The 13,301-nt window shown below is 53.2% G+C and overlaps 1 protein-coding gene across 1 annotated transcript in view; it reads left to right on the top strand.

Annotated features, from left to right (window-relative positions):
• LRRC2 (leucine rich repeat containing 2) overlaps positions 1–13,301 on the top strand; it is a 1,181,887-nt gene that overhangs the window by 989,491 nt on the left and 179,095 nt on the right. Inside the window, exon 6 of the mRNA XM_069227666.1 lies at positions 13,033–13,178. Coding sequence (XP_069083767.1) covers positions 13,033–13,178 — 146 coding nt within the window. The remainder of the gene's footprint in view (positions 1–13,032; positions 13,179–13,301) is intronic.

Below are 13,301 nucleotides of genomic sequence, written 5' to 3'. Positions count from 1 at the left end.
TAAGCAGCACCCAGGGCACAGCCAAGAGTCAGTAACCACCAGTATCAGTCCAAAAGGTTTGGGGGTGACCAGGGCAAAAAGGAGGACTTACCTACATTTCCTTTAGGACAACACAGCACCACATAAATGTGAAATGTGTGGAGGTCACAAAGATTAGTTCCAAATTGCTGATGTATTAAAATATAGAAAACACACATCACTATCCCTGAATATTATATGTAAACACATTTAGAGTTTGGACTAGTGTGTTTTTGCACAGTCAGTGACCTGACCAAAGAGGGCATGAAAGAGCTGTTCCTAACAGGATTCCCAAAATACGTTTTGCCTGGGCCCCCCAAAATCTTTAAGATGTCCTTGGTAAACAACAAGATATAAATACCTTTTACCGCAGTACTCTTCGATATTCACAGTCTCCTCCGTTGGAGCTCATATACAATGTGGGTGGTTTAAAAAGGAAATAACTTTGTAAATAAGCAAATAGATGAGTTGCAAAATAAGGGACACTACCTAAATACAACTGGGACCATGGTATCTAGCCCCTGCCTGACAACCTGAATACAATATCTGTCTTGGCTTCTTAGGAAAAACGGCAATTGAGCCCTTGTGGTCAGTGAAGAGCCTAGAGATTCTCTTTGGCCTCATGGCAATATGTGAACACGGCACACCCATCTTGATTCCAGCAAGAGACCGTCAAATGCCACACTGCACTACACCAGAAATAAGACAATATAATGTAGCTGTTTTTCTTGTGATAATAGTTTGGCTTTACAAGCTCACTGTAGCGTCTGTGATCTAGGTGATACATTCATTGGCACAAAATTCAAAATTTTGTTTATGGCCCATACCATGCAAATTAACCATGAAAAGGAAAGAGGTAATAACTGACCTTAACTTATCAGTAATTGGGACAGACATTTAAAACATGAAGCCTACTTTACCAAGAACTGCGAAATTGCCTACTGAAGTGAATATGGGAATTAATTAAACATAAAACCAGCCCTTCAAAAGCCCCCTCAAAACGATATTCAGTCAACAGTTGTGTAGGAAAGTACCATCTAGCCTGGCATGTTACCCCCATATTTCACTGTATATATGTTGTTTTAGTCTATGTGTCACTGGGACCCTGCCAGGCAGGGCACCAGTGCTCATAAGTATGAGCCCTGTATGTGTTCCCTGTGTGATGCCTAACTGTCTCACTGAGGCTCTGCTAACCAGAACCTCAGTGGTTATAAATTTACCAATTCACATTGGCATACTGGTACACCCATATAATTCCCTAGTATATGGTACTGAGGTACCCAGGGTATTGGGGTTCCAGGAGATCCCTGTGGGCTGCAGCATTTCTTTTGTCACCCATAGGGAGCTCTGACAATTCTTACACAGGCCTGCCATTGTAGCCTGCGTGAAATAACGTCCACGTTATTTCACAGCTATTTACCACTGCACTTAAGTAACTTATAAGTCACCAATATGTCTAACCTTCACCTGGTGAAGGTTGGGTGCAAAGTTACTTAGGGGGTCACTCTGACCTCGGCGGTAAAAGTTGCTTACCGCCGGCCAGAAGGCCGCCATAACACCGCCGCGGCCGCGGTAAACCGCCACGGTCATTCTGACCCGCGACTGGCAAACCGCCAAAAACCCGACATCCACAAAAGTCCGCCACACCAAAGGTCAGCGGGAAACTGGCAATGACCAAACCTCCACCGTCACGCCAACAGAAATACGCCCATACCATTCCGACCCACAAATCCCCGCAGCGGTCTTTCAACCACGGTATTCCATTGGCGGTACACACCACAGCACCACAGCATAGAGTACACCATCACCCAGAGGCAATTCACAACATCACCCACACAATTTCCACGCACAAAACACCATACACCACCACACTCACCACCCTCTACAACACACACACCACCCCTCACCTCATCCACACCACCCCATGGCATCCCAAAGACACCCCAGGTTCTCTGACGCAGAACTCAGGGTCATGGTGGAGGAAATAGTTTGTGTAGAGCCCCAGCTCTTCGGGGCACAGGTGCAGCACACCACCATTGCCAGGAAGATGGAGCTATGGCAAAGGATAGTGGACAGGGTCAACGCTGTGGAACAGCATCCACGCAATCGGGACGACATCAGGAAGCGGTGGAACGCCCTACGGGGGAAGGTGCGTTCCATGGTATCAAGGCACAACATTGCGGTGCAGAAGACTGGCGGTGGACCCCCACCTATGCACCAGAATTCACAGCATGGGAGGAGGAAGTCTTGCACATCCTGCATCCTGAGGGCCTCGCAGGAGTAGGCAGAGGAATGGACTCTGGTAAGTCAAATCTTCACTACTCCATTCCCCCCACCCCACCTGCATGCCAAATCATACCCCCACCCTCACCCCCACCCCCATCACACCAACTCCGTGCAAATGGCTCACCATCACATCCCACCCATCCCAAAACCTAGCCCTGCGTGCGTCCCCAAAGCATGGACACCCATCCCCAAAGCATGCCCACTGCACACACCCATCACCCCCACAAGCCACCGTCACAAAAGCCCCCACAAGGGAATGCCAGCACTGGGGGACACGGCCACCCACCCATTACACGAAATGCTACACACAGAAGCAATAACCATACTCTTATACCCCTGCAGGACCCGAACGCCAACACACCGCCACAGAGGGTCCAGAGATGTCCATCCCACCCCCAGAAGAGGCCCCCAGTGATGACAGCAGCTCTGTCTCCCTGGACCCTGATGACCAGCCCGGCCCATCGGGGACCTCGGGACAGTCGGTTCCCCACAGACAGCCACAGGCTACACCAGACCTAACCCCCTCTGGGAACACCAGCACAGCTCCCACCCAGCGGGCCCATGCCTCTGTCTCCAGGACACGTCAATCAGCGGTGTGTCCACCGCTAAAGGGCACCCAGGTTGACCCACCTCCCCAACAACAACAGGGACCTGGGGGCAGTGGTAGTGGGCACACCGTCCAGGGGACAGAGGCCCAGGGAAACAGGGGAACTGGGAGGGCTGCTGTGCGACAGGGGGGGGACAGGCCCAGGGAACCGACTCTCCAAGAGGCCCTCTCCTCCATCATGGGAGCATACCACCACTCCCAGGAGACGATGGCTACGGTACTGGCCAGGTTCCAGGAGATCCAGGTCATGCAGGAGCAACAGTACATGGGGTTCAGAGAGGAACTGAGGAACATTAGTTCCGCAATGGGGACCATCGTCGTGGCCCTAACCCAGATAGTCACCACATTGCGGGACCATGTGGCACCACAAAGGGCCCCTGTCACTAGCCTGGACCAGAACAGCCTACCACCTCCGCCGGCGCTAGTGGACAGGAGGCCCCCACACAACGACAGGCCACCAGAACCCCACCTCCTGCAGAAGAAGAACCACCCCGCAAGCGGAACCTGAGATCTCACAAGAAGACAGAGTAGGATTGCAAGACCCCCGCCAGCAAACGATACCCCCTGATGTCATCCCACTGTCCCACATTGTCACCCTGTCCAACCTTCAACTGCCCCTGCTCCATCCTTCCACAGGCATATGGACAATGCACCTGTGCGACTGAGAACTGGACTCTGCCATGGACATTACTCCACCATCACCCATCCCCGTTTTACAATCATGTTCCTTATATTTAGCACTTGAATTAAATCACTTCTTGCACTAAAAAAATCTGGAGTCTGCTTGTATTTTGAACAAATGTATTAGACATAACGGTGCCAAAATGTGCAGTTACATTGTGATGACAACATACCACAGTCACACAGCTGTAGTCCATGGGCAAACAAAGCAGAGGTCACGCAGTGGGGCCCACAGCTCTGAAAACGGAAGGGAAAGTCACAACTCAGTTAACAGGAACTGGGGGGGAACTCAGACAGTAGAGAGGCAGGAGACTTTAAGTAAATGTAAAATGGCGTGGTTGATTCGTACCTGTGTGCTACTGAAAATACTGTTGTATCACTGTGTCCCTGTTGTCTGTGTCGTCCCCGTCGTCCTCCTCCTCTTCACTCTCCACAGGCTCCACAGCTGCTACAACACCACCATCTGGACCATCCTCCTGCAGGAAAGGCACCTGGCGTCGCAAAGCCAGGTTGTGAAGCATACAGCAGGCCACGATGATATGGCACACCTTCTTTGGTGAGTACATTAGGGATCCCCCTGTCATATGCAGGCACCTAAACCTGGCCTTCAGGAGGCCGAAGGTTCTTTCTATAATCCTCCTAGTTCGCCCATGGGCCTCATTGTAGCGTTCCTCTGCCCTTGTCCTGGGATTCCTCACTGGGGTCAGTAGCCACGACAGGTTGGGGTAACCAGAGTCACCTATTAGCCACACACGGTGTCTCTGTAGCTGTTCCATCACATAAGGGATGCTGCTATTTCGCATGATGTACGCGTCATGCACTGACCCAGGGAACTTGGCATTTACATGGGAGATGTACTGGTCAGCCAAACAGACCACCTGGACATTCATAGAATGATAACTTTTTCTGTTCCTGTACACCTTCTCACTTCCACTGGGGGGAACCAAGGCCACATGGGTCCCATCAATGGCACCAATGATGTTGGGGATATGTCCAAGGGCATAGAAATCACCCTTCACTGTAGCCAAATCGGCCACCTCAGGGAAAACAATGTAGCTCCGCATGTATTTCATCAGGGCAGACAACACTCTGGACAAAACCTTAGAAAACATAGGCTGAGACATCCCTGATGAAATGGCCACTGTTGTTTGGAATGATCCACTTGCCAAAAAATGGGGTACTGACAGAACCTGCACCAGAGGGGGAATCCCTGTGGGTTGGCGAATGGGGGACATCAGGTCTGGCTCCAGCTGGGCACACAGTTCCTGTATAGTGGCTCGGTCAAGTCTGTATGTAAGTATGACATGTCTTTCTTCCATTGTCGACAGGTCCACCAGCGGTCTGTACACGGGAGGATTCCTCCATCTCCTCGCAAGTCCCAGCGGACGGTGCCTAGGAAGGACAACATGGAGCACTGAGTCAAGCAACCCACAGGTACGTAACCACAGCTTGCACAGAACACGATTCGCTATGCATTGAATGGCTTGTATGAGTGGCAATGCAAGGCCTAGGCCTGTGTGACGCCGTAGAAATTCAGCCATGTGGGCCCTTGAAATGGCGGCTGCCTGACCTGTGAAGTGTGACAATGGGATGTGAGGTCAATGCGCTGGCGTGGCACACCATGGCGATAGGCGGTCAAAGACCGCGGCGCAAAGCAGCATTGGTTAACATTGAACCCTATGGGTCTCAGCAGCCAATGACGATGTGCGCCGGTGGTCGCGGTATGCACCGCCGCGGTACGCACCACCGCGGGCGTGACCGCCATTTTCTACTTGCTTAATCACTCGAGACCTGATCATCCACAGGAGAGGACCTATACTGCAAGTGCTGCTGTGAACTCAGTCTGGAAGAGACAATGGCTGCTGCGACTGGGGAAAGGGCCCCTGCCTTCACATCTGAGGAATTGGATAAACTTGTTGATGGGGTCCTCCCCCAGTATGCGCTACTCTACGGTCCTCCAGACCAACAGGTAAGTACACTGGGAGCACGTAGTATGGGCTATGCCTGTGTTGAGTGGGGTGGATGTAAGATGGTGGGGAGGGGAGCGAATGAGGAGTGCAACGCACGACAGATGAGAGCATGTGCCACATGGCAAGGTTTGGGAGGGGGGACCGCGCACATCGACCATGCAGAAAAGTGATGATATTTATTTTTCCACCCTGTACATGTCACATAGGTCAGCGCCCATCAGAAGATCGACATTTGGCGTGCCATCACAAGGACGTCCGGGCCCTGGGGGTCCACAACAGACGGGGCACCCACTGCCGCAAGAGGTGGGAGGACATCCGCGGCGGGAGCAGAAAGACCGCTGAGGCTCTGCTGGGGATGGCCTCCCAACGTAGGAGGGGTGCCAGTCGTCAATTGACCCCCCTGATGTCCCAGATCCTGGCGGTGGCCTACCCCGATTTGGATGGGCGCGTGAGGACATCACAGCAGACACAAGGGGGTGAGTATCAGCACATTCCGCTATATTAGCGCACAGTGGAGGCGTCTGGGTGGGGGAGGAGGGCTGTGGCTATCTCTAGGCCAGGGCAGTTTCTGTAGGCTAGGCCCCTCCGTTAGACATGGCCCTGTGCCCCCGCCCCCCACCTCTGTAGGGTGCTAAGTACAGCTATCCATGGGCCGGGCTCACCTGTGTGTGCATTTGTCGTCCATAGACTTGTAGGCCAAATCACTAGAATTGAGTAGTGTACCCCGAGTGCGCGGCGTAGTGCAGGGGGCTTCTGTGTCTGTCCTCTCCGCCAACGGTGCCGCCAATGCATGCACTCACCATGTCTTTCTTTCTTCTCCCCCCCCTTTTTTTTGGTTTTTCTGTTCATGTGTGCATTAGCATCATCAGGCGGAGGAGAAGTGGCATAGGCGCACGAGGGAGCTGCATCTCACATGGCCCCGGAGGGCCCTGCAACAGACTCAGACTTAACCAGTGAGACGGAGGGCGAGGGGGGCTCCACAACGGGGACCCGTGGAGACGTCAGCGACACCGACACGTCCTCGGAAGGGAGCCCCAGGTACAGCCGTCACCCAGCGCACCAGCTCCGCCCTCCCAGCAGCCCCTCAGCTTTCGCCCTGTGCCCGCTCGGCCAGGAAGCTGGCCATCTCCTTCGCCCCTGGCACCTCAGGTCCTGCCCCAGTTACCCCTGCTGCCCTCAGTGCGGAGATCATTGACCTCCTCCAGACGCTCATTGTTGGGCAGTCTACCCTTTTGAATGCCATCCAGGGGGTAGAAAGGGAGGTGCATCGGAGCAATGCATACCTGGAGGGCATTCATTCGGGTCAGGATGCCCATCAGCGATCGTTCAACGCTCTGGCCTCAGCACTGACGGCAGCAATTGTCCCTGTGTCTAGCCTCCCCTTCCAACTTCCTCAACCCAGTCCCACTCCCCTGTTCCTCTGCCTATCCCAGACACACCTACAGACCAGCCTGCACACACCTCAACACCCAAGGGCAGCTCATCCAGACATAAGCACCACAGATCACACAAGCATTCACCCAAGCAACATCCACATGCAGACACAGCAACACCCACTGCCTCCACTGTGTCCCCCTCCTCCTCGTCTCCCTCCTCCCTCCCTGTCATGTCTCCACTCACACCTGCATGCACACCACCATCAGCCAGTACGTCCATCACCACCACACCCACCAGAACAGTCCGCACACGTGCAGTCACCACCCCCACTACCATTTACACGTCCCCTGTGTCATCTCCCAGTGTGTCTGTCACCCCCTCTTCCAAACCACACAAACGCAGGCAGCCACCCACCCAACAGCCATCCACCTCACGACAGCCTCCGTCACAAGCACCTGCACCCAAAGACAGCACACTTGACTCTCCTACAACCACATCCTCTTCCTCCACTCCCATACCCACTACAACTACCCGTCCCTGTCTTTCTAAATTGATTTTCCTTTCCAACCTTGACCTCTTTCCAACAACTGACCCACCCCCTCCATCTCGTAAGACTCCAACCAGCACCTCAGCCACCACAAGCCCTGCACCTACTAGGACCATCGTTCAGGGCTATTGGAGTCCACCAGCTCCTAGGGCAGGAACATCGGCCAGCAGCAAGGGGACAGCCAGCCCACCCCCTGGGAAAAGAAGCAAAAAAGGCAAGGGCCGGCGCCACAGGCCTGAGACGGCTGCCCCCAAGGACACCAGCCTTGCACCGTCACCTGGCCCATCCACCAAGGGAGGCAAGGACCCCAGAGATTCTTCCAAGGAAGGCAAGGGCCCCAGATATTCTTCCAAGGAGGGCAAGGGCAGCAGGGCGAAGAAGTCAGGCAGCAGGCCAGCTGCCCAGGAGGGCCTCACCAGCCCCATTTGGGGTGTGACGGAGGACACCCCGGGCCCAGGAGTCCAGCACAGGAGGGCCCCGCAAGCGATAGGTCGGATGGCGACTGAGCGGGAATGATTGCCCAGATCTGGTTCCCTAGGAACACAAGACAAGCACCGCTGAACAGGGCCCCACCGTGAGAAGCACCGCTGAACAGGGCCCCGCCAAGAGAAGCACCGCTGAACAGGGCCCCGCCGTGAGAAGCACCGCTGAACAGGGCCCCGCCGTGAGAAGCACCGCTGAACAGGGCTCTGCCGTGAGAAGCACCGCTGAACAGGGCCCCGCCGTGAGAAGCACCGCTGAACAGGGCCCCGCCGTGAGAAGCACTGCTGAACAGGGCCCCGCCGTGAGAAGCACCGCTGAACAGGGCCCTGCCGTGAAAAGCACCGCTGAACAGGGCCCCGCCGTCTCTGCACCGCTCCGCTGGGCCCTTCCTGTCAAGCACCGCTCCGCTGGACCCTTCATCTCAAGCACCGCTCCGCTGGGCCCCGCCGTCTCTGCACCGCTCTGCTGGGCCCTTCCTGTCAAGCACCGCTCCGCTGGGCCCTTCCTGTCAAGCACCGCTCCGCTGGGCCCTTCATCTCAAGCACCGCTCCGCTGGGCCCTTCATCTCAAGCACCGCTCCGCTGGGCCCTTCCTGTTAAGCACCGCTCCGCTGGGCCCTTCATCTCAAGCACCGCTCTGCTGGGCCCCGCCGTCTCTGCACCGCTCCGCTGGGCCCTTCCTGTCAAGCACCGCTCCGCTGGGCCCTTCCTGTCAAGCACCTCTCCGCTGGGCCCTTCATCTCAAGCACTGCTCCGCTGGGCCCTTCATCTCAAGCACCGCTCCGCTGGGCCCCGCCGTCTCTGCACCGCTCCGCTGGGCCCTTCCTGTCAAGCACCGCTCCGCTGGGCCCTTCCTGTCAAGCACCGCTCCGCTGGGCCCTTCATCTCAAGCACCGCTCCGCTGGGCCCTTCATCTCAAGCACCGCTGGCCCATTGGCAGGGCCGGATCTGTGTCGGGCAGGGCTTCACGAAGCACTCTGGCCACCATGCCTCCTCCATAACCAGTGGAGTCTGTAATCCACCAGATGGACTGTGGCTTTGCACTCCCCAGGATGGTACAGTGGGCAATCCACCCACTGAAAAGACTTGTGAGACTGTGGCTTTGCACTTCCCAGGATGGTACAGTGGGCAATCCACCCACTGTAGAGACTTGAGAGACTGTGGCTTTGCACTCCCCAGGATGGTACAGTGGGCAATCCACCCACTGTAGAGAATTGAGAGACTGTGGCTTTGCACTCCCCAGGATGGTACAGTGGGCATGGAGGCCCCTCGTGGATCTGGCGTCGTGGATTCATGTGGCTGAGGTGCCCCCCCTTCCCTTCCCCCTGAGGTGCCTGTGGTTTTATTATCTGATGCCCCAGCAGTGTTCTCTCCAATGGAATCGGGTCTCGTGTGTGGGCTTTGCCCATGTGTTTATGCACATTGGCCCACGAACAATGGCATGTAGCCAATATGTGCCGGACTTTTGGACTATGTATACATTGTTCATGTTGTGATTTATTTGTTTTAAAAATCTCATATTTCACTTAAGTTCAAATATGCTTTAATATACTTCTATTTTAATGATCATTTTATTTTGTCTTTGAATTATTCCGGGGGCTTTGGGGGGTGTAAATCTGACTTGTTGCTCTGCATTGGTGTGTGGGGATTTGGGGGGGGGTGTCGCGTATGTGTGTGCCCGTAATCTTTTCTCCTCCCCCCTCCCCTGTGTCGTAGGTGCAGTACTCACCGTTGTCTCCTGCGGCGGCGTTCGTGCTCCTGGTAGAGGAGCAGGTAGACAATCGCTGGTAGGATGTTTAATTCGGATTCCATGCTGTCCAGATTCCTCGTGGAGTGTATAGAGGTGAGCGTTTTCCCGTTCGTGGTCTGCTTCCGCCATGTTTTTATCGGCGGGGCTCCCGCCCCGGAAAAGGTGGCGGATTGGTGGGTCGTGATAGGGTGGGCGGTACATTGTCTGCCACCTGTCTGTTGGCGGTGACCGCCGCCCTGTTTGTTTGCCCCGCCGTGGTGGTCGAAGTGTTAAAGTGGCGGGCTGTGTTGGCGGTTCCCGCCAGGGTCAGAATTCCATTTTTTTACCGCCTGCCTGTTGGCGGGTTGGCCGCCGCTTTAACACCGACCGCCGAGGTCAGAATGACCCCCTTAGTGTGTGGGCACCCTGGCATTAGCCAAGGTGCCCCCACATCGTTCAGGGCAAATTCCCTGGACTTTGTGAGTGCGGGGACACCATTACACGTGTGCACTATACATAGGTCACTACCTATGTATAGCGTCACAATGGTAACTCCGAACATGGCCATGTAACATGTCTAAGATCATGGAATTGTCACCCCAATACCATTCTGGTATTGGGGGGACAATTTCACGATCCCACGGGTCTCTAGCACAGCACCCGGGTACTGCCAAACTGCCTTTCCGGGGTCTCCACTGCAGCTGCTGCTGCTGCCAACCCTCAGACAGGTTTCTGCCCTCCTGTGGTCCAGACAGCCCTGGCCCAGGAAGGCAGAAGGCAGAACAAAGGATTTCCTCTGAGAGAGGGTGTTACACCCTCTCCCTTTGGAAATAGGTGTGAAGGCTGGGGAGGAGTAGCCTCCCCCAGCCTCTGGAAATGCTTTGATGGTAACAGATGGTGCCCATCTCTGTATAAGCCAGTCTACACCGGTTCAGGGATCCCCCAGCCCTGCTCTGGCACGAAACTGGACAAAGGAAAGGGGAGTGACCACTCCCCTGACCTGCACCTCCCAGGGGAGGTGCCCAGAGCTCCTCCAGTGTGTCCCAGACCTCTGCCATCTTGGAAACAGAGGTGTTGGGGTCACACTGGACTGCTCTGAGTGGCCAGTGCCATCAGGTGATGTCAGAGGCTCCTTCTGATAGGCTCTTACCCCTCTTGGTAGCCAATCCTCCTAACCTGTTAGCCAAACCTCCTTTTCTGGCTATTTAAGGTCTCTGCTTTGGGGAATTCTTCAGATAACGAATGCAAGTGCTCACCAGAGTTCCTCTGCATCTCCCTCTTCACCTTCCACCAAAGGATCGACCGCTGACTGCTCAGGACGCCTGCAAAACCGCAACAAAGTAGCAAGACGACTATTAGCAACCTTGTATCGCCTCATCCTGCCGGCTTTCTCGACTGTTTCCAGGTGGTGCATGCTCTGGGGATAGCCTGCTTCCTCCCTGCACCAGTAGCTCTGAAGAAATCTCCTGTGGGTCGACGGAATCTTCCCCCTGCTAACACAGGCACCAAAAGACTGCAACACTGGTCCTCTGGGTCCCCTCTCATCCTGACGAGCGTGGTCCCTGGAACTCAGCAACTCTGTCCAAGTGACTCCCACAGTCCAGTGACTCTTCAGTCCAAGTTTGGTGGAGGTAAGTCCTTGCCTCCCCACGCTAGACTGCATTGCTGGGTACCGCGTGTTTTGCAGCTGCTCCGGCTCCTGTGCACTCTTCCAGGATTTCCTTCATGCACAGCCAAGCCTGGGTCCCCGACACTCCTTCCTGCAGTGCACAACCTTCTGAGTTTTCCTCCGGCGTCGTGGGACTCCCTTTTGTGACTTTGGGTGGACTCCGGTTCACTTTTCTTGCAAGTGCCTGTTCAGGTACTTCTGTGGGTGCTGCCTGCTTCTGTGAGGGCTCCCTGAGTTGCTGGGCGCCCCCTCTGTCTCTTCCTCCAAGGAGCAACATCCTGGTTCTTCCTGGGCCACAGCAGCATCCAAAAACTTCTACTACAACCCTTGCAGCTAGCAAGGCTAGTTTGTGGTGTTTCTGCGTGGGAACACATCTGCAAGCTTCATCGCGACGTGGGACATAAGTCTTCCAAAGGAGAAGTCTCTAGCTCTCTTTTTTCTTGCAGAACTCAAAGCTTTTTCCATCCAGTGGCAGCTTCCTTGCACCCTCAGCTGGCATTTCCTGGGCTCCTGTCCACTCTTGACACAGTCACGACTATTGGACTTGGTCCTCTTGTCTTACAGGTACTCAGGTCCGGAAATCCACTGTTGTTGCATTGCTGGTGTTTGTTCTTCCATCAGAATCCCCCTATCACGACTTCTGTGCTCTCTGGGGGTAGTAGGTGCACTTTACACCTACCTTGGGGTCTTGGGGTGGGCTATTTTTCCAACCCTCACTGTTTTCTTACAGTCCCAGTGACTCTCTACAAGCGCACATAGGTTTGGGGTCCATTCGTGGTTCGCCTTCCACTTTTGGAGTATATGGTTTGTGTTGCCCCTATACCTATGTGCTCCTATTGCAATCTACTGTAATTATACACTGTTTGCATTACTTTTCTTGCTATTACTTACCTAAGTTTGGTTTGTGTACATATATCTTGTATATATAACTTATCCTCATACTGAGGGTACTCACTGAGATACTTTTGGCATATTGTCATAAAAATAAAGTACCTTTATTTTTAGTAACTCTGTGTATTGTGTTTTCTTATGATATTGTGCATATGACACCAGTGGTATAGTAGGAGCGTTACATGTCTCCTAGTTCAGCCTAAGCTGCTTTGCCATAGCTACCTTCTATCAGCCTAAGCTGCTAGAAACACCTCTTCTACACTAATAAGGGATAACTGGACCTGGCACAAGGTGTAAGTACCTCTGGTACCCACTACAAGCCAGGCCAGCCTCCTACAAGTAGTACTGAAGTTTGCTAATTATCAATATTGAAATTCGCAATTGAAATAAGCCTCCTTTCTGACAGTCAGATATTTGCTTACATAGGCGCAATTTATATAACAAAAATGTAGATTATAGTACGTGCTGAGACTTAATTCAATTGCGAATTTGAATACTGTAGATCAACGTGAAGGTATTCAATCTGACTAGAAATCAATTTGAGGTGCATGAAAAGGATTGGTTTTTGCTGCATTTCACAGTTCAATTCAGGATGATATATCATACAGCGTGTGCATGCACTGTGCTGGTCCCACACACAATTATTGTGAGCATGTTTATGGATATGTATTCAGCCTACTAGAGTAAACGAATGATAGCTTGTTTTCTGCATCACAAATGAAATTCACTTTTGTCAAACTATTTTAAAATTATTTTTATTTTTTATTTTTTCCAGCTAAGTAACTTGAAGAAAGTTACATTTGTAGACATCTCAGCAAATAAATTCCCCACGATTCCAATTTGTATCCTTCGGATGTCAAACCTGCAATGGTTGGACCTTAGTAGCAATAACCTGACAGATCTGCCAGAGGACATAGACAGGTAATTCTGTATCTGAAATGTATTCAACTAAGACTTTTTTAGTGTAACTGTACATTACCAAAGCTCTAACTGCTCTAATTTTCTAATTTAAAAGCTCATACGATGGTTAATATAACTCAGTAC

Source organism: Pleurodeles waltl, chromosome 1_1, assembly GCF_031143425.1.
Source record: "Pleurodeles waltl isolate 20211129_DDA chromosome 1_1, aPleWal1.hap1.20221129, whole genome shotgun sequence".
Classification (NCBI taxonomy): domain Eukaryota; kingdom Metazoa; phylum Chordata; class Amphibia; order Caudata; family Salamandridae; genus Pleurodeles; species Pleurodeles waltl.
Note: the sequence above shows the minus strand (reverse complement) of the source record. Positions and strands in the feature narration are given on the sequence as shown.